This window comes from Solanum stenotomum, chromosome 1, assembly GCF_019186545.1.
Source record: "Solanum stenotomum isolate F172 chromosome 1, ASM1918654v1, whole genome shotgun sequence".
Classification (NCBI taxonomy): Eukaryota; Viridiplantae; Streptophyta; class Magnoliopsida; order Solanales; family Solanaceae; genus Solanum; species Solanum stenotomum.
The window spans coordinates 84271782-84291062 of record NC_064282.1 but is presented as its reverse complement, the minus strand read 5'-3'; the positions used below and the strand labels follow the sequence as shown (position 1 = coordinate 84291062).

The 19281-nt window shown below is 34.4% G+C and overlaps 1 protein-coding gene across 1 annotated transcript; it reads right to left on the bottom strand.

Annotated features, from left to right (window-relative positions):
• Positions 1–5983: 5983 nt before the first annotated feature.
• Positions 5984–7316, bottom strand: LOC125857807 (uncharacterized). Its single transcript, XM_049537457.1, has 2 exons — positions 6483–7316; positions 5984–6244 (listed from the first exon to the last, which is right to left on the bottom strand). The coding sequence occupies exons 1-2, from the start codon at positions 7314–7316 to the stop codon at positions 5984–5986; spliced, it is 1095 nt and encodes a 364-aa protein (XP_049393414.1).
• Between the last annotated feature and the right edge of the window lie 11965 nt (positions 7317–19281).

Here is a 19281-nt window from a genome sequence, read left to right as displayed (position 1 = left end):
CGTATCAGGACACTACTTTGGTTCAAGGGCCAACAATCGCGTGTAGTGATATAACCCAACCAAGGGTTGGGATCGTTCCCATAGGGAGTTGTTTCAAGAATTAATAGAAAAATAAAATTTAGTTCTAATCAGTCGTAGCTATAAACATTATCGAATACAAACATAATAAATATAAGGGGTGACGCAAATGTCAATTATCAATGGGGTTTGTATTAGCTAATCAATAAAAACGACAAAAATATAAGGAAATAAGATAGGGAGACGGGATTCTTGGGATGTGATAGGAATATGGGATAAAAGACACTATCGGGTAGATGCTATTGATAGTACATCACTGAATATTTGTAACTAGGCTAGACTTTAGTGGGGGTAAATTCTCTCTCGAACAACTTACTCGGAATCTACTCGATTTCTCTCGAACACCGAGTTGCCGCATTTAAGCACAGCCTCCGCCTTAGCCCATTCACTCTCTCGAGTTGAAAGTGTGGGAGAGGGCCTAGGATTCACTCTCTCGAGCTGAACCCACGACAACCCAATAACCACCGGCTATCGATTTAGTAGTCTTAGTTTTAAAACCCCTCTCTCGAGCAAGCCAAAAACACTAAGATGAAATCGTATTTGCAACTGCAATCTCATTAAGTTCAAACACAACTACTAAACGAAATCACATTTAAATAGCAAATATACCAACAATAAGCAACACCCAACAGTAAATTTAACCCATATTCACAAACTGACACCCCAAGAATTGGGGTTTTAGCTAGACATGAAAAAGAGATAGAAATCGATACCAACAAGTGTTTCCATCAAGTGGGTACAATGAATAAAGTCTTTAAACACATCGAGGATGAAGATTCTTCGAGACCCACTTCCAATTTCTTGGAATTGAAAATCTTCAAGTTCAAGCACAATGTCTCCAAAAACTCTAAGAACTAAAACTGAAAATATCCTCCAAAATAAAATCTCTCTAAAGTCTGATACTAATCTAACAATTTAAATAAATATTTATAGTGTTCGAAAATTTGTGATGCGAAGGACCATTCGGCACAGTTAGTCGGCATCGCCGACACACTCGGCAATCCGCCCTTTGGTCTGGTTCATCGCCTTTCTGCTTTTGCCTTCAGCATTCTCGCGTTTTGAGGCATTGAGCGATAGAGTGCTGCTCCACAGAACTTCTCGGCGACGCGCCGATTGCTCATTTTCATCGCAAACTTGACCTTCTCCTTCAGGGCTCAGCACACTACAACATTCGGCGAGATTTAGGACCTTTCGGTGACTCGCCTAATAGTTTAGGCGATCCTCAGGTTGTCTTTTATCTGTTCTTTTAGCCTCTTTGTTCCTTTTTGCTTGATAGCATCCAAGCTTTCTCTATCAATCTAAATACCTGAAACTTAAAAGTATACATCAGCTATTGAGACAAAATATGCATTTGAGGGCACTAATTCTATTAAAATATAGCCCTAAATGAGTCCAAATTGTGGACTCATCAGGTACTCGCCTCCATGTCCATTCATCATGGTAAGAACGTGGGAACCCACCTATTGTTCAATTCTAAAGAGTATGAGGATCACCTAATATCCTTACATATGGAGGTCAAGGGTAATCACATCTAGCCTCATCAATTACATAAGTTTTTAGTCTACATTCATTTTAGGTAAGCAATCCTTTCAACCTAGAATCATTCGTGTGAGCAAACCTTTCACATTCATACAGTCATGCTTAGAAATTCATTACAGGAAGTATCCCTTTCACATCATAACATTAACAATCAACAATTCATAGTCTAGGCTTTACTCTAAAAGAACTGCATCTCATGACCATCATTTATGCTTTACTCTCAAGTAATTAACATCATATTACTCATATATGCTTTAATCCTAAGCAATTCTAACCATACTTCATCAATCCAATAAGGATATATCTAACCCACAAAGTTTCCCTTCATGGCATCAACCCAAATCATATCAATTCTACCCTAGGTTCATATAATAGGCATGGGTACATGTAATTTAATCCTAAATACATGCAATTCTATCAATTCAATCATAAACAATCACAATCCACTCAATTGGATCAACATTCAGCATAGTCCACAACATTGAAAGAAACCCTAACTAGAATTGGGGAAATTCTTCTTCAGATTGTGGTTCCAGGGGACTCCATGGGAGGAAGGATCCCATGGATGAAACACCATCATACCTTGATTACAATGCCCTCCAAAGCTTGAAGATTGGGAGACTTGATCTTGACCTAGCTCCAATTTCTTCCTTCTTCTTCCAACTTCTAGTGAGAGAATTTTTTAGAAAAGTTTTGGGTTTAATTTTGAGATTTGAGAGAATGACTTGAATGAGGGGTTTTAGGGGTTAAAATGCTTATATAGGTGGTTTAGACTTAGGCAAAACGACAACACATTGATTTAATTAAAACCGAAAAAGGCCCATATGTCCCTAAAATAACTGTCAACTCTATATCCACGGAACCCCGATCGATGGACCATCGACTGACCTATGGTCCGTCCTGGTCAGTTGTGGTCTATGGTTAGAGAGTTTTGGCAAAACAACGGTTTGGTGGACCATAGGGCGTGGACCCACCTACGGTCCGTAGGTCCCACCGTGGTCCATGCCTGGACCAATGTAGGTAGCCCTCTCCATGACCCTTACCTACGACTCATGGCTTGACCCACGGCCCATGGTTAGGCCTTCGTGGATGGCACCTGTAAGTCCTGAAAAGTTGCTACGTTACCTCTTTCAAATTCGGGGTGTTAAATTTGCTTCCCCTTGGGATTATTTGTCCTTAAATCAGATTTTAGGAACATTTCTAAATGAAAAAACTTAAGACTAGCAGCCCATCATGCATGCAACACCTCTAAATACATACAAACGAGGAGGAAACCTCAAATAGTAGCTCAACATACTTAATGCACCAAAAGGGAGTAGGAACTACATCTAACAACCCAATATGCATGAAATTTTAACATTTCTCATATTCAAGGGGAAATTATCATCTCCAACACAAAAGTAATGCTCTACACAATCTCATGGAGCTCATATGCAATTCAATCTCAAAACGCATATCTAAATATGTTTATCAATTCATCTCATGAAGTCTATAGGGAACTCATACTCAATGCACAACAACATGAAGAAAATAAATCACAAAAGCCACTTTTTTAAAACTTGAGCTTTTTCATGAACATGCAATTTAAGGAAATCATGGAAACACATAAAACACACATGACTTCAAACATAAGCAAACCAAGAGGAACTCATTACCTCAAGCTAGAATAGTAGGAAAAAGATGAGGATACCGGACATCATATCGGCCTCGGCCTCCCAAGTAGCACCCTCAACTTGATGGTTTCTATATAACACTTTCACGGAGGCAACCTCTTTGTTCCTCAATCTCTTAACTTGCCGATCTAAGATCACAAAAAGAACTTCTTCATAAGAAAGGTTCTTTTTCACTTCTAACCCTTCTAGGGGAATTATGGATGTCGGATCTCCAACACACTTATTGAACATTGAGACATGAAAAATCGAATGCATCGATGCCAACTCAATTGGCAAATCAAGCTCATATGCAACCTTACCAACACGTCTCAAAATTTGATATGGGCCTACAAAATGGGGACTAAGTTTCCCTTTCTTACCAAACCTCATTACACCTTTCATGGGTGAGATTCTCAAGTAAACCCAATCAAGCACATCAAATTCAAGGTCTCTTCTTCTAACATCGGCATAAGACTTTTGTCGGCTTTAGGTCGTTCTCAACCTCTCTCAAATGAGTTGAACCTTCTGTATAGCCTCATGCACTAACTCGGGTCCTATCAAAGAAACCTCACCCACTTCAAACCATCCTATAGGAGAGCTACACCTCCTACCATAAAGAGCCTCAAACGGAGCCAGACAAATACTCGAATGGTAGCTATTATTCTAGGCAAATTCTATCAAGGGCAAATGGTCATCCCAATTTCCCTTGAAATCTATCACGGAAGCCCTCTACATGTCTTCCAATGTTTGGATTGTTCTTTCCACTTGCCCATAGCTTTGGGGGTGAAAAGTTGTGCTAAGCTTAACTTTATTGCTAAGACCCTTTTGGAAAGACTTCCAAAACTGTGAAGTAAATTGAGTACCTCTATCATGGACAAGGGAACTTCATGCAACCTTACCATCTCTCTCAAATATAGCTTAGCATAATCTTCTACCATATAGGAAACCTTGACGAGAATGAAATGAACCTACTTCGTCATTCGGTCTACTATAACCTAAATTGAGTCATATTGTTGCCGAGTTTGTGGCAACCCTACTTTGAAGTCCATGTTCAAATCTTCTCACTTCTAAGTATGAATGCTAATATCTTAGGATAAACCTCCCGGTTTCTGATGCTCAACCTTCACTTGTTGGCAATTAGGACACTTAGCCACAAATCCCGCAATATCCTTCATCATCCCATTCTACCAATAGATCTCCCGCAAATCACGGTACATCTTGGTGGCTCCAGGGTGAATAGAATACTGATAACTATGGGCTTCTGACAAGATATGTTCCCTCAAGTCATCAACACTCGGATAATACAAATGACCTTGGTACCTTAGGACATCATCCCCCCTTGGGAGAAAGCCTCTACAGACTTCTTTATAACCGTCTCTTTCAATTCAACTAAGGTCGGATCAAGACATTGCTTTACTTTAACATTAGCCACGAAAGACGATTCGGAACTATTATAGACCATAACACCAACCTTGGTGGAATCCACTAGTTGAACTCCCAATCGGGCCAAGCTATGAATATCTCGAACCAACTCTTTTCTCTCATCATCAACATATGCAACACTACCCATGGATAACCGACCAAGGGGATCTGCTACTACATTCGCCTTTCTAGGGTGATAAATAACACTCATATTATAATCCTTCAATAATTTAAGCCACCTTCTTTGGCGAAGATTTAGATCTTTTTGGGTAAACACATATTCCAAACTTTTGTGATCAATGAAAACATCAACATGGACCCTATACAAATAATGCCTCCAAATCTTTAGGGAAAATACCATCGCCGCTAATTCAAGGTCATAGGTAGGATAGTTCTTCTCATGAACCTTTAGTTGCCTTGAAGCATAGGCAATCGCCTTACCATTTTGCATAAGCACACATCCCAATCCAACTCTAGAGGCGTCACAATATACTACAAAGCCATTTGTTTCTTCCGATAAGGTCAACACCAGAGCAGAAGTAAGTCTATCCTTCAACTCTTGGAAACTTTTCTCACAAGCTTCAGACTATATAAACTTGGCCTTCTTTTGAGTCAAAGCCATTAATGGAGAATCAATGGAGGAAAACCCCTCAACAAATCTTTTATAATAACCGGCCAAACCCAAGAAACTTCTAATATATGTCGGTGATAGAGGTCTAGGACAACTCTTGACCGCATCCATCTTCTATGGATCTACCTCAATACCCTTGCTTGAAACTATATGGCCAAGAAAAGCTTTCGGACCTTAACCAAAACTCACATTTGCCAAACTTTGCATAGAGTTGTTGGTCCTTCAGAATTTGCAATACAATTCTCAAATGATCAATATGCTCATTCTCACTTCTTGAATAGATCAAAATATCATCTACAAACATAATTACGAACATATCAAGGTATTGTCTAAACACCATATTCATCAAATCCATAAACGCCGTCAAGGCATTAGTCAAACCAAATGACATAACCAAAAACTCATAATGACCATATCGGATTCTAAAAGTTGTTTTCGGAATATCTTACTCTTTCACCCTCAACTGGTGATAACCCGACTGGAGATCAATTTTGGAGAAATAACTTACCCCTTGAAGTTGATCAAATACATCTATTCTTGGAAGAGGATACTTGTTCTTGATGGTTACCTTGTTCAACTGCCGATAATCAATACATATACGGAGTGAACAATCTTTCTTCCTAACAAACAAAACTAGAGCACCCCAAGGAGAGATACTCGGTCAGATGAAACTCTTATCCAATAAGTCCTTTAACTGATCATTCAACTCCTTAAGTTCCACTGGAGCTATTCCATATGGAGGAATAGAGATAGGTTGGATGTCGGGGAGAAGGTCAATCCTGAAGTCTATTTTCCTTTCAAGAGGAATACCGAGTAAATCATCTAGGAAAACTTCCAGAAACTCTTTTACAATTGGGACCGACTCAAGAATAGGAGTTTCAAACTCCACATCCATCACCTTCACTATATGGTAGACACAACCCTTCGAAATCATTTTCCTAGATTTTAGGTAATAAACAATTGACCTCTAGGCATAGAGTTTCCCCCCTTCCACTCAAGGATAGGCTCATTTGGAAACTGAAATTTGGCCAATCAATAAAGGTGTAACAAGAATGCAACCAATGCATACCCAAGATAACATTGAAATCTATCATGTCTAGCTCTATCAAATTAACAAGAGTAACTCTATGAGATAAGGAAATGGGACATCTCATATAGACCCTTTTTGCCACCACAGTATCACCAATAGGGGTAGAGACAGAAAAAGGTTCTAACAACACATCGGGAAGTATATCAAATTTCATAGCTACATAAGGGATTACAAAGGACAAAGTAGCACTTGGATCAAGTAAGGCATACACATCTATATGGAAAACTTTTAACATACCAGTCACCACATCTAAGGAACTCTCTTGATCACCTCTAGTTTGGAGAGCATAGAAATAGTTTTTCTTAGAAGCATTCCCACCCGAACCACTCGGACCGGATGAAGGGTAGGGTTGAGCCCTACGACGACCATCTCCATCTCCATCATTCTTAGCAACCGAAGGACAATTTCTTATTTTGTGATCCGTCTTTCCACAACCAAAACAAGCATTAGAACCCGCTAGACACTTCTCTTCATGATTTCTCCCACATTTAGCACAAGTAGGCATCGAAGACCTATTACCATCTCCTTGAGGTTTTAGGTTAGACACCCTTTTATTATTAGGCCTTGTTGGAGAACTAGAAGAACCTTGCCCAGAGAATTTTTGTCGAAACCTTGAACGACCACATCCACCGGACCTAGAATGTGAATAGTTACCATCATCCACTCTTGCTCTGTTTGCCTCTCTAGATCTTTCCTTGAGCTTTTCTTCCTCAATTTGTTGGGCATCCACCATAAGGCTAGAAATGTTTATGTCATGGACAAGCATAGCGGTGAGGCACTCTTTGACTACTATGTCGGACACACCCGACACAAACATACTAATCTTGGCCCTTCGATCCGCCACAATGGAAGGAGAATACTTGGATAGTTGAGTGAACCTCAAAGTGTATTCCCTTGCACTCATATTTCCTTGCCTAAGGTTAATGAACTCAAGTACCTTGGCCTCTCTCATCTCTAGAGAGAAGAATCTATCAAGAAAAGCACTTTTGAACCTTTCCCATTCTATGGGACCCGCTTCCACCTGCCTTGCATATTTGCACTGATTGAACCAAATCTGAGCAACCCTTTTGAGTTGGTAAGCGTCTAGTTCCGCCTTCTCTACCGGAGTCACACCCATAATGGAAAGTACCTTGTAAACTTTGTCGATAAACTCTTGAGGGTCTTCCTAAACTTTGGAGCCATAAAATTCGAGAGGGTTCATTCTTGTAAAATCCCTCACTCTTGCCACCACCGTACCCACATTTGAATCACGGGGACTACCACCTCTCTATTGGCTTGTGCCGTCAAATGCTTGAGCCAACACTTTGAATGCCGACCTAAACTTCGCATTTGTTACATTTTCATTCAATGGGTCAACCGGAGCTTAAGGAGGAGCTTGGGGAAGAACCTCTTGATCAATATTGTCTCACTCCATCCTTCTAGCAACCCTTCTAGTAGTTATATCCTAAAAATCATCGGGCATGGGTTAGGAGAGAGACTTATAGAATTTAAATCCATGGCACGACTTAGAGAAGTTAAGAAGTGAAGTTTCCTAAGAATCTAATAGTCTCTCATTCATAAATATGATGCACTTTACACTTATGAAAAAGACTCTACTAGACGTGGTTTGAGACATCCTAAAACTATTCTAAACCTTGTGCTCTGATTACCAAGTTTGTCACGACCCAGGGGTACCACCTAGATGTAACAAGGTGTATAAGACCCCGAGAGGCCTCATACAAGCCACTTAGCATATCATAACATAAAGTAATAGAAATGAGCAGGAATTTAAAACTTTTCAATACAATCAAAGTCTTTTATAAAACGAGCGAAGGTCTAACATCATTGTCTCGAACACAATGAGTACTCACCAAAACTTCACTTCCTTGATCAACAACGAAGCTAGCCACAAGTGTGAGAATCAATGTCGTTGGACCCTACATTTGATAAGAATGTAGGCAAGAGTATATGTTAGTACAATCAAGTACTAAATATGATGGCTAGCATAACAACATAATCATAAGTGTTAGTCAACATAAGACATAAGGCATAAACATAATCAATACATAATAAGCATCATAATGAAAGAGGAATACTTACTTAAGTAACCTCACTTATCCTTACCCAAGACATAGGTCATCTGCCTCTAGTAAGCTTGCATCATGGAAGGCATATCTAGCAACACTCCAATCAAATCATCTTCATAAAATAATTTCATTATTCATACTTACTTTTAAAGACATGGGGATTCGCCTCAATTCCTAGCTTATAAAGGCTAATGGGTATTCGCCTCTTACCTTACTTACTTTTAGATCGCGGGTACTCACCTCCACAATTTCACCATATGACACGGATACTCGCCTCCACATCATTTCATAAGGAGCATGGGTACTCACTTCCATGTCCATTCATCATGGTAAGAACGTGGGACTCACCTCTTGTTCAATTCTAAGGAGTATGGGAATCACCTCATCTCCTTACATATGGAGGTCAAGGATAATCGCCTCTAGCCACATCAATTACATAAGCTTTTATTCTAGATTCATTTTAGGTGAGTAATCCTTTCAACCTAGAATCATTCATGTGAGCAAACCTTTCACATTCATACAATCCTGCTTAGCAATTCATTATGGGAAGTATCCATTCCACATCATAACATTAACAATCAACAATTCATAGTCTAGGCTTTATTCTCAAAGCACTACATTTCATGACCATCATCTATGCTTTACTCTCAAGCAATTAACATCATATTCATCATATATGCTTTAATCCCAAGCAATTCTAATCATACTTCATCAATCCTATAAGGAGATATCTAACCTACAAAGTTTCCCTTCATGGCATCAACCCAAATCATATCAATTCTACCCTAGGTCCATAGGATAGGCATGGGTACATGTAATTTAATCCTAAATACATGCAATTCAATCATAAACAATCACAATCCACTCAATTGGATCAACATTCATCATTGCCCACAACATTGGAAGAAACTCTAACTAGAATTGGGGAAATCTTCTTCAAATTGTGGAATTCTAGGAGACTCCATGGGAGGAAGGATCCCATATATGAAAAGGCATCATACCTTGAGTACAATGCCCTCCAAATCTTGAATATTGGGAGACTTGATCTTGACCTAGCTCCAATTTCTTCCTTCTTCTTGCAACTTCTAGAGAGAGAATTTTTTAGAGGAGTTTTGGGTTTTCTTTTGGGATTTGAGAGAATGACTTGAATGAGGGGTTTTGGGGGTTAAAAATGGTTATATAGGTGGTCTAGACTTAGGCAAAACGACACCACATTGATTTAATTGAAATCGAAAAAGACTCATATGTCCCTAAAATAATTGTCGGCTCTCTATCCATGAAACCTCGATCGACAGACCGTTGTGACCTACGGTCCGTCCTGGTCAGTCATGGTCCATGGTATGAGAGTTTTGGCCAAACGACGATTTGCTGGACCACTGGGCGTGGACCCACCTACGATATGTAGGTCCCACCGTGGTCCATGCTTGGACCAATGTAGGTAGCCTTCTCCACGAGCCCTACCTACGGCTCGTGGTTCGACCCACAACCCATGGTTAGTCCTTCGTGGATGGCACCTGTAAGTCCTATAAAGCTACATTCCCTCTTTCGAATCTGGGTGTTACAATATATATACCCCTAGGCTACACTCAACATCTAATTAATTAAATATTAAACATTTATTAGAAAGACAATGATTAATTAAATTATAAATTACAATGGATTGTTTAATGTACTTATCATTTTACTTATATTAAATTATATTATATTATATTATATTATATAAACAAGCTTCTATCTTCAAAGTTAAATTACCATTTTACCCTTGTTTTATATCAAAAATAATAAAAGCATCTAATTATATATCTTATTCATGTCACATTTATATTGCAATTAATTCATTGAATACAAATTTTATTAATATTTGTTTTATTATCTTTTCTAAAATGCATGTCTGCTTTTTTTTTTCTCCATAAAATAATTAATTACAACATTTTTTATGCATGCATGTTCAGTTAAGTGCTCACTTCTATAATTTTTATATATTTAATCTTCTTATTCTCATTTCTTAATCTTGACTTTTCAAATTTCTCACTCAAATGAAAAAAATACAAATGAGTAATTATTCCTTAAAGACAAAAAACTAAAGTAGATATATGTATCTTTTAAAGTTAAATTTCATGTTCTATCTTCTTAATATTTATTTTAATAGTATTTGACCTTTCAAATTTTCATGTGACTTTTCATGTTTCCGCAAATTTAATTCTATAATTTCACTTTTCCGAGAAAGACTTTCATTTATTATTCCTACAATTCTTGTGTGTCGGAGCTTTAAACTGGTGAAATAATGTCACAATTTGTGGTGAAAGTCGTGAGATTTCCTTGTACAGTCACAAGTATAGACAGGAATTCAATTGCTGAAGCATTGGAGCTTGGTGTGTTTGTTTTATACTTATTTGTAGTAATTAAAATTATAATAATTTTTTTCTATCTCTCTTTATAAAGTTGAATTGTTGCTTTGTTAGCAACTTGCTTTAATTTCATATTTTATTTTGCATGCTCAAATATAGACTATTTTTTATGTTAGTTTTGTTTCATATTTCACTATAGAGACAAAAACAAAAAGGAATTTTTATGTTCTTTATACTTTTAAATTTACATGTACATTAACTTTCATCTTTAAGAATGTATACTCTCTCACTTCTTCTTTTTTTGAAAAAGAGGAAGAAGGTGAAACCTATAACATTGATAATTAATGGTGTATAAGTTATATATTAAGATACAATTAAATTTTATATATAAATAGTAGTTATATTCATAAATATTATGATTTTCAAAATATAAATAATAAGACTTTTTACACCTTAATTTTTAATATTTATAATTAAATATTAGTTTAAGTGCTTGTGGATAAAAATCTAATATAATATCTTGAAGACTTCATTATAATTATCAGGAGATTCAAAAGGTAATGTAAAAACATTGAAAGAATTTTTTTTCATAATCTCCTATCAAGCTTTTAATTGAAGAAATATTAATATTGCACTACGGTTTGCAGGGGATTAATCTCTTGCAATCTTTTGATCTTCTAACACTATTCTACCAGCGAAAAAAACTTTTAACACTATCGAAAAATTTAAGGAAAATTTTCAAAATGTCAATATTTTAGAATTTAATAAAACCTCTTATCAACATTTTCAATATTTATTAAAAATGTCAATATTTTAGTTTGTTATTCTTCTAATTTATGTGTTTTTAATTTGTTTGATTTGAAATAATTCATTTATTTAATAACAAAAAGAAGAAAATCATGGGATAGAGTATTTTTTAAAAAGGAACATATCACTTAAAATTCTCATAAAGTAATTGATTGTATTCATTCCAATATGTATGATATGTGAATTTGTATTTGTTATGATTTTCATGTTTGAGTTTGTATAATGACATTTATATTTCTTTATTAGTTTGTATTCATTCTAATAGGTATACCAAATGGATTTGTAGTTATTTATGAAATGACCCAAAAAGTTCTTAAAAATGTGCTTCGGAAGTTACCGGAAACTTGTTTAGCTATATCAAAAAAAAATCCGTTTCGTTTTTCGAAAATCCGACTTCATATTCTTGTTTAGGGGGTCAAATTGAGTGGGAAATGGGTCTAACCCAAATTTTAGAGCAACCGTATCAAAATCCGAAATTTCCAAGTGAAGCCTTTTTCGAGGGTCTACTTTGGAGGGTCATATCTCCTAGCACACAAATAATTGGGTGGCCCATAACATATCCATGGAAAGCCCTTTGAGTTAGCTACCTAACGCACTTCGTTTCACCTCATTCGGAGTTCGGACGAAGAAGTTATGCCCATTTTCGTAAAATCTGTCCGGCAGGAAATGCAATTTCCAGTGAGCGTTTTTACTGTTCACCCGCCTCATTTTTTTTTCTAAGTGTTGGACCATTTTTCCAAAGGGCATATGTTATTTCCTATATACCATTAGTTCAATTCCCATCTCTAAAACATTTCCCAAAACACCTCTCCCATACTTAGACACATTTTCTCTCAAGTTCTCTCAAGAACCCTAATCCAAAACCTTCCTCAAGATTGAAGAGACTCTTGCTCCAAGTTCCAAGCTTCCATTGAAGACACTCTCAAGACCTTCATAAGAACTCAAGGTATGTGGTGTTGAACTCATGGGTCCTTCCACCCATAGTGCCTAGACTCTATTCTACTCACTAATTCATGGTTTAAGTTAAGATTCATAAATTAGTCTTGTTCTTTGTAATAATTTCCTGCACATTGAATTTTAAACATGAAAAGTGATTGTTTTGAGCATGTTGTGACTCTAGAACTTGAATCTAAATTTGGAATGGATGTGGAGATTTTCATGTGGTATTGTGGGTGTTAAAAGGTGTTGTTGTAGGTTGTTCACTGGTTTGGCTGCATAATTACTACCCTATTTTCCATGCTCTTTGATTCCATTACATGCCTTCAAGGTGTTTGACAAAATGTCCAACTATGGAGAATTGATGAATCGATGCTTTAAAGCTTGAGTTATGAGATGTATGGCAATCCAGAGATGTGTTGATGACAAACTAAGCTTGTGTATATGTTCATTCCATACGTGAGATTGCATTAGAGCCTAATGGGAATTTCCTATATAAAGTGTTGCATGACCATGCCCGGTCCGGGGGAAAAGAACCGGACAACCATGTGAGAGGTTTATATCTCACCACCTAGGATGCTTGGGGTGTGACCAACATCAACCATGTGAGAGGTTTATATCTCACCACCTAGGATGCTTGGGGTGTGACCAACATCAACCATGTGAGAGGTTTATATCTCACCACCTAGGATGCTTGGGGTGTGACCAACATCAACCATGTGAGAGGTTTATATCTCACCACCTAGGATGCTTGGGGTGTGACCAACATCAACCATGTGAGAGGTTTATATCTCACCACCTAGGATGCTTGGGGTGTGACCAACAACAACCATGTGAGAGGTTTATATCTCACCACCTAGGATGCTTGGGGTGTGACCAACATCAACCATGTGAGAGGTTTATATCTCACCACCTAGGATGCTTGGGGTGTGACCAACATCAACCATGTGAGGGGTTTATACCTTGCCACCAGGGTGTCCGGGTGTGAACGGCATCCCCCATCCTAAGTTGGGGTTATAGATTGGTTAGATCATGCATACATATATGATATCTACTATTAGTATAGATTTACTTAAATATGTTTTGACTTCACCTTGATCATGCATCCTCATATTGTTATTCATAATGCCTATGAAACTATTTCTTGTATTTCGATTGTATCCTTGTCTATTATTGTGTTGCACCCCGCATACTTAGTACATTCCAAGTACTAACGCATATTTTGCCTACATGATGTCACCATGTAGGGACCGGAGCTACTCTTGATCCTTCTCTGCATTCACGTGGCTAGTACGGTGCTTATCCGAATTGTTGGTGAGTCCTCAATGATTCGAGGGCTATGTTATGTTTCCTACTCCTATGTTTTGAGACTTTAGCTTGCAATTGTATTTTGACCATGAGGGGAGCCGGTAGTATGTCATGGCCCCCGTCCTATCTATGTATGTAGAGGTGTACGTTAGACAAGTATTTTGTAAATGAGCTTGACTCTTGTTCTATGATGTCATTTTGAAATGGTTTGCCCTTAGTCCCTACTTCCCGTTAATTAATGTTGAATGTACTTCCACGACCGATGAAGTGTGATGACAAGTTTGAGAGGCTTGTTTGGGGTTCCTTCGGGTTTCTCATTCGCCATGTCACGTCTAGGCCCTAGGCTTGGGTCGTGACAATTTAAGAAGCATATTTGTATCCATATATTTATGTAAACTCATGTTCATTTAGAAATGATACAACATTGATTTATATAATTTTCAAAAACATATATTCTTTCTTAAAATTCCAACAATATTTGTATTCCAGTCATCAAAACGTACAAATTTACAATCATAGTAACATTTGTAATTCAAAAAAAAATGTATTTCATGCCAAAAATGTATTTCTTATATGTTATGTATTCCACATATATATTATATTCAATGTCTAATTTATAGAACATCTACTAAATAGGATTTTAAATTATTTTGTATTCCAAGCATCCAACATACAACAAAATCAAAATAATTCTATCATTCATTGTTTGTATCCCAAACAGATTATTTTGAAATATGACCGGTGATTCTATACTTTCATCTACTTTTGGTTCTTCTGCATGTGAGAAAGATGCAAAAATACTTTAATTCATTGAAGAGATAACTAGAATTGTTGATGTCGTCCAACAAAGTGTCTTGGATGAGATATTGCCCTGAAACTCTCAAATTGAATACATGTACTAACTGTCTGACCTTTAAATTCATTATTTGAATAGTAACTTATGCAGATATTCAGGTGAAGATCCAACATATAAAATACGATCCAGATCCATTTTTGAATAACTTTTTCAATAGCCATTTTAGAATCACTTCCAAACAAATTAAAGAATCGATAGTTAATGAATACCTGATCATTTCTATATTTCACCGACAATCTCGAACTTCAACGAAATCAGTCAAATTCACTTTGAAATCCCAATCGATTATTTCAAAATTTCTTCCTTAATGAAAACAATCACAAATCAGTCGAATTCGCTTCAACAAAGGTTGAAAATCTTTTGCATAATTTCTGAGATTTCTTAGAAAAATGGAGAAATTTGATTTTAAAAAAGCAAGATTTAAGTTACTTGAAGATATGGAATAATGTAAGAAATCATGAGAGAGAGAGAGAAAGAGAAATGATAGAATTTGAATAAAAAATTTATAGAGCGAAAAGTGGATAGTGAAATCTTTTTTTTTTCATTCAGCCGTATTTGAGTAAAAAAGTGGGGCCGCCATTTTGAGAAATAAAAGGACGGTAGATGAGTTATATTAGGATACACTTGTTAAAATATTGACATTTTGACAATTTTAATAATTATTTTAAAATGTAGATGTTTTTAATAATTATGTTAGGGATTTTGACTAGTTAGCTAATTTAGATAGTTGTTATCTTTTTCCTTTGCTTTACGAACTCATTTTTTGACTTATAAATAGAGTTTATTTTATTAACTTCTCATATTATTATCTCGATGTATTTACTTGGATGTCATGAAATTGGAGTGTCTCAATTCGTAGTGAGACAAAGTAAGAAACTGCAATTAGACACATTTTATAAAAAAGAACTCAAATCATATTATTTAATAATATTTTTTTAATAAATAATATACTTATTAATATGGGTTGCACAGGCAAAGTGCATGCCCAGAAACTAGTAATAGTAATAAGGCAAGATGATCAAAAATGCTCTTAAATTATTTTAAATGAAAAAAAACACCCTCCGTTTATGGGTTAGTTTAAAAATATCTATGTGATTAATAGTTTGATTTTAAAATGCCCTTATTGTTATTTAATTAGTCAAAAATGCTCATTTTTCAAATAAAATTATTATTTATTTTATTTTTAACACATTCATTTGAAGTTACTTTGGTCCAAAAATGACCTTGGGTCATTTGAAGTTAAATAAAATAAAGAGAATAAGGACAAATATACTCTCGAACTTCATAAATGGTATGTCAATACCCTTTGTTATACTTTAAGGCTCTATATACCCTTACCGTCATTCTTTTGGATTGTGTATATCATTGAAGCTAACAGATGAACACGTGGCTTCATCTAAATGATTTACCCGATTTTATTTATTTTTTACCCAAAAAATAAAAATCCACCCGACCCACAACCAAAATGGGTGGTGTCAAAATCCAGTCTTCATTTTCATTAGAAAACATCCCTCTATTGTTCTCAAACCACCATAACCATGGAATCAAGAACTCATCTTTCAAGAAAGAAGATTTGTTCACTAAAACTACTCTCGTGCTGACAAAAAAAAAAACTTCATCTTCATTCAGCGTAGGAATCTTGGTTATTGGGTGTTTCGTACATTGTCTATTTCAAAAATATTTTCAATCCCTTTCAACAATAACAAATCGATTTGAACTTGAAATTTTCTTTGATTGTAGACCCACATTAAAGCTTGAAGCTTTGTCCATCAATAGCGATAATATTTTCTCAACCTCTTTCAATAACAACAAATCTATTTGAATTTGAAATTTTCGATTCAATTGTAGTCCCATTTTTAAGCTTGAAGTTTTGTCCATCAATGGTTACATTGTTTCCGATCCTTTCAATAATAATAAATTGATTTGAACAAAAAAATGAAACTGATTTCTTGATTTTCATTGAAATAATATGCTTCTGGGTTTTTGTTTGTGAGATTTGGAGAATGGTGCCAATGAAAATGAATAGAAAAACATTTTTCCTTTAGTTTAATTTTTAATGGAGATGAAAGTCTATGCTTTTTATTTTGAGTAATTTTAGTTTTAACAAACGTAAAAAATCATATTTGTATGTTATAACTATAATTTGTATAATTGCTCTCCATAACAAACTTTATGTTTGTTATGGCTATTAATATGTATATTTTGGTATACATATACAAAAGATCAATTGTATAATCTATTTCGGTATACATATACAAAAGAATCAATTGTATAATATGTGTTTGTATAAAGCGAGAAAGACAACAGAAAATTGGGCAGGGAAAGATCTATATTTGTATAATTATATGTGTATAGGACGAAAATATATGTATTTATATATACAATTTTCTCTCGTTTTATACAAGTATAAAGTGAGAGAGGCGAGTGAGAGTGGCAGCGAGATTCTCTGGGGAGAGAGGCGAACGAAAAGATATGTATATATACATTTTTCTCCCACTTTATACAAACGCAAACGCATTTTATACATTTGTGTTTATATAAAAGTGAGAGAGGCGAGAGAGAGAGAGACTGCCAGCGAGAAAACAAGAGTGGCGAGCGAGAATTTTAGGGAGAGAGGCAAATGACAACAGTTTGCTACGAGTTACAATTAAATCAAATTGTGATTATAACATTTAATTTGAATTAATAGTTTGCTATTTTATACAATTTTCCCTTTTATTTTAATTTTAAACGTCATGGTATTTTAATTTGGGTAATGCACTTATGAAAAATGGGTGGATTTTTGATTATTTTTTTTGACAAATAAATAAATAAAATCAAGTAAATTATTTAGATTATACCATGTGTCAATCTGTTAGTCTTAAAGGTATAAATGATCTAAAATATTGACGGTAAGATATATATAACCTTAAAATATAAAGAGGATACATTTTACCCTTTTTCCCTAAAATATATCTCCCTAGAAAAATTTTATTCTGGGCGAGGCACACATACTGTAAGTTGTGTGAGGCCTCATTTGGCTGCCACATGTATACTGCGGGACCCATATGTACTTATTTCCCTATTTTTTCTTTTCTAATTTTAATCTTTTCTTTTACTTTTTCTTTCTTACTTGCATTTTCCTTTTTGCTTGTTAATTCTTAGTGTAAATTTTATTTTTTATTTTTTGTTTTAATAAAGAAACTTTGAAACTCACACACGGTATCTATTATATATTTTATATCTATATTACTATTTATTTGAGGGAAAATTAAAGTAATATGTCGAAAAAATTAAATTTACTTATTTTTGGATGAATTCAAGAAAATTGAGGATAGTGAAATTTTTTTTAAAAAAATTAGTGAAAATTCATGTAATCAACCCACTGAACTAATTAGTTTATGCTTTTCTTTTTTTACGTACTGAAGTTTGATTTAAATTTACGATAATTATATAAGTTTTTAGTTTATTATTTTAATATTATTTTTTCTATTCTATATTATTTATTTTATTATAATAAATAGTTGTTTGAAATTATATTTTAGTTTATAAAATCAAGATATAAGTAGTTTTTTTAATGCTAACAATTAATTTTTTGTATAATTATAAATAAATTTTGTAAAATTGCAAAAATTCTTTTAAGGAATAAATTATTTAAAATATTATTTATATTTATAATTTCTTTAAGAACATGTAAGAAAAGTAGATAAGCAAAATATTTATTAAATTTCACCTATCTTGATTTTTAAGAATAAGAATATGGTATAAATTGACGGAAATAATATGTATTTATGTTAGTTTTTATGGATGTTTGTCGTTTTTGAATTTCATGACAATAGTATCAAAACTTATGTAATTGTTTTTCAAGATCATTGATGTTCTTTCTGTTTTAATTACTTATTGAAGAGTATTTGTGGATTGAAGTGTTTTTGGATTATGAAAGTGTTGAGAGAAAAATAAAAGAACATATTAAATTTATACCATCTTTATTTTTTATATTAATGATCTACTTTTTCTTTTGCAAATTTCTTAAGAAAACACAAATAAAATATATACCTTAATTTTTTTTTTGTATTTGTGGATTGAAGTGTTTTTGGATTATGAAATTGTTGAGAGAAAAATAAAAGAACATATTAAATTTATACCTTCTTTATTTTTCATATTAATGATCTACTTTTTCTTTTACAAATTTCTTAAGAAAACACAAATAAAATATATACCTTAATTGTTTTTGGTAACTTTATAAATTTTATTTATACTTTCAAAAATAATTAATTGTTTTAATAAAATAGAAATTTTTTAATTAACCATATCTTTGTAAATTAAAAAATAATTTTATATAACTATTTTTAATAATATAAATAATTAATATGAGATGAAAAAACAATATAAAAATGTAATAAATAGAATGAGTCAAGCAAAATTTTTTGAATTTCATATATTTCATGAATAAAGTTATTTAAGTATGAAAGTATAAAATTTTGGAACAATTGTTTTATAAAAGAAACCAAAGGAAAAAAAAGAGTAAAAGAATAAGAAAGGGAAAAAACGTTAAAAGGAAGAGTGAGA

Bases quoted from the DNA above. Each gene is read 5' to 3' on its own strand.
- LOC125857807 (XM_049537457.1), bottom strand. From the start codon at position 7,316: ATGAGTGCAAGGGAATACACTTTGAGGTTCACTCAACTATCCAAGTAT. The intron at 6,245-6,482 runs GTCTATATGAGA...ATGATTTCGAAG, and splicing joins ATACTGTGGTGGCAAAAAGG to GGTTGTGTCTACCATATAGT.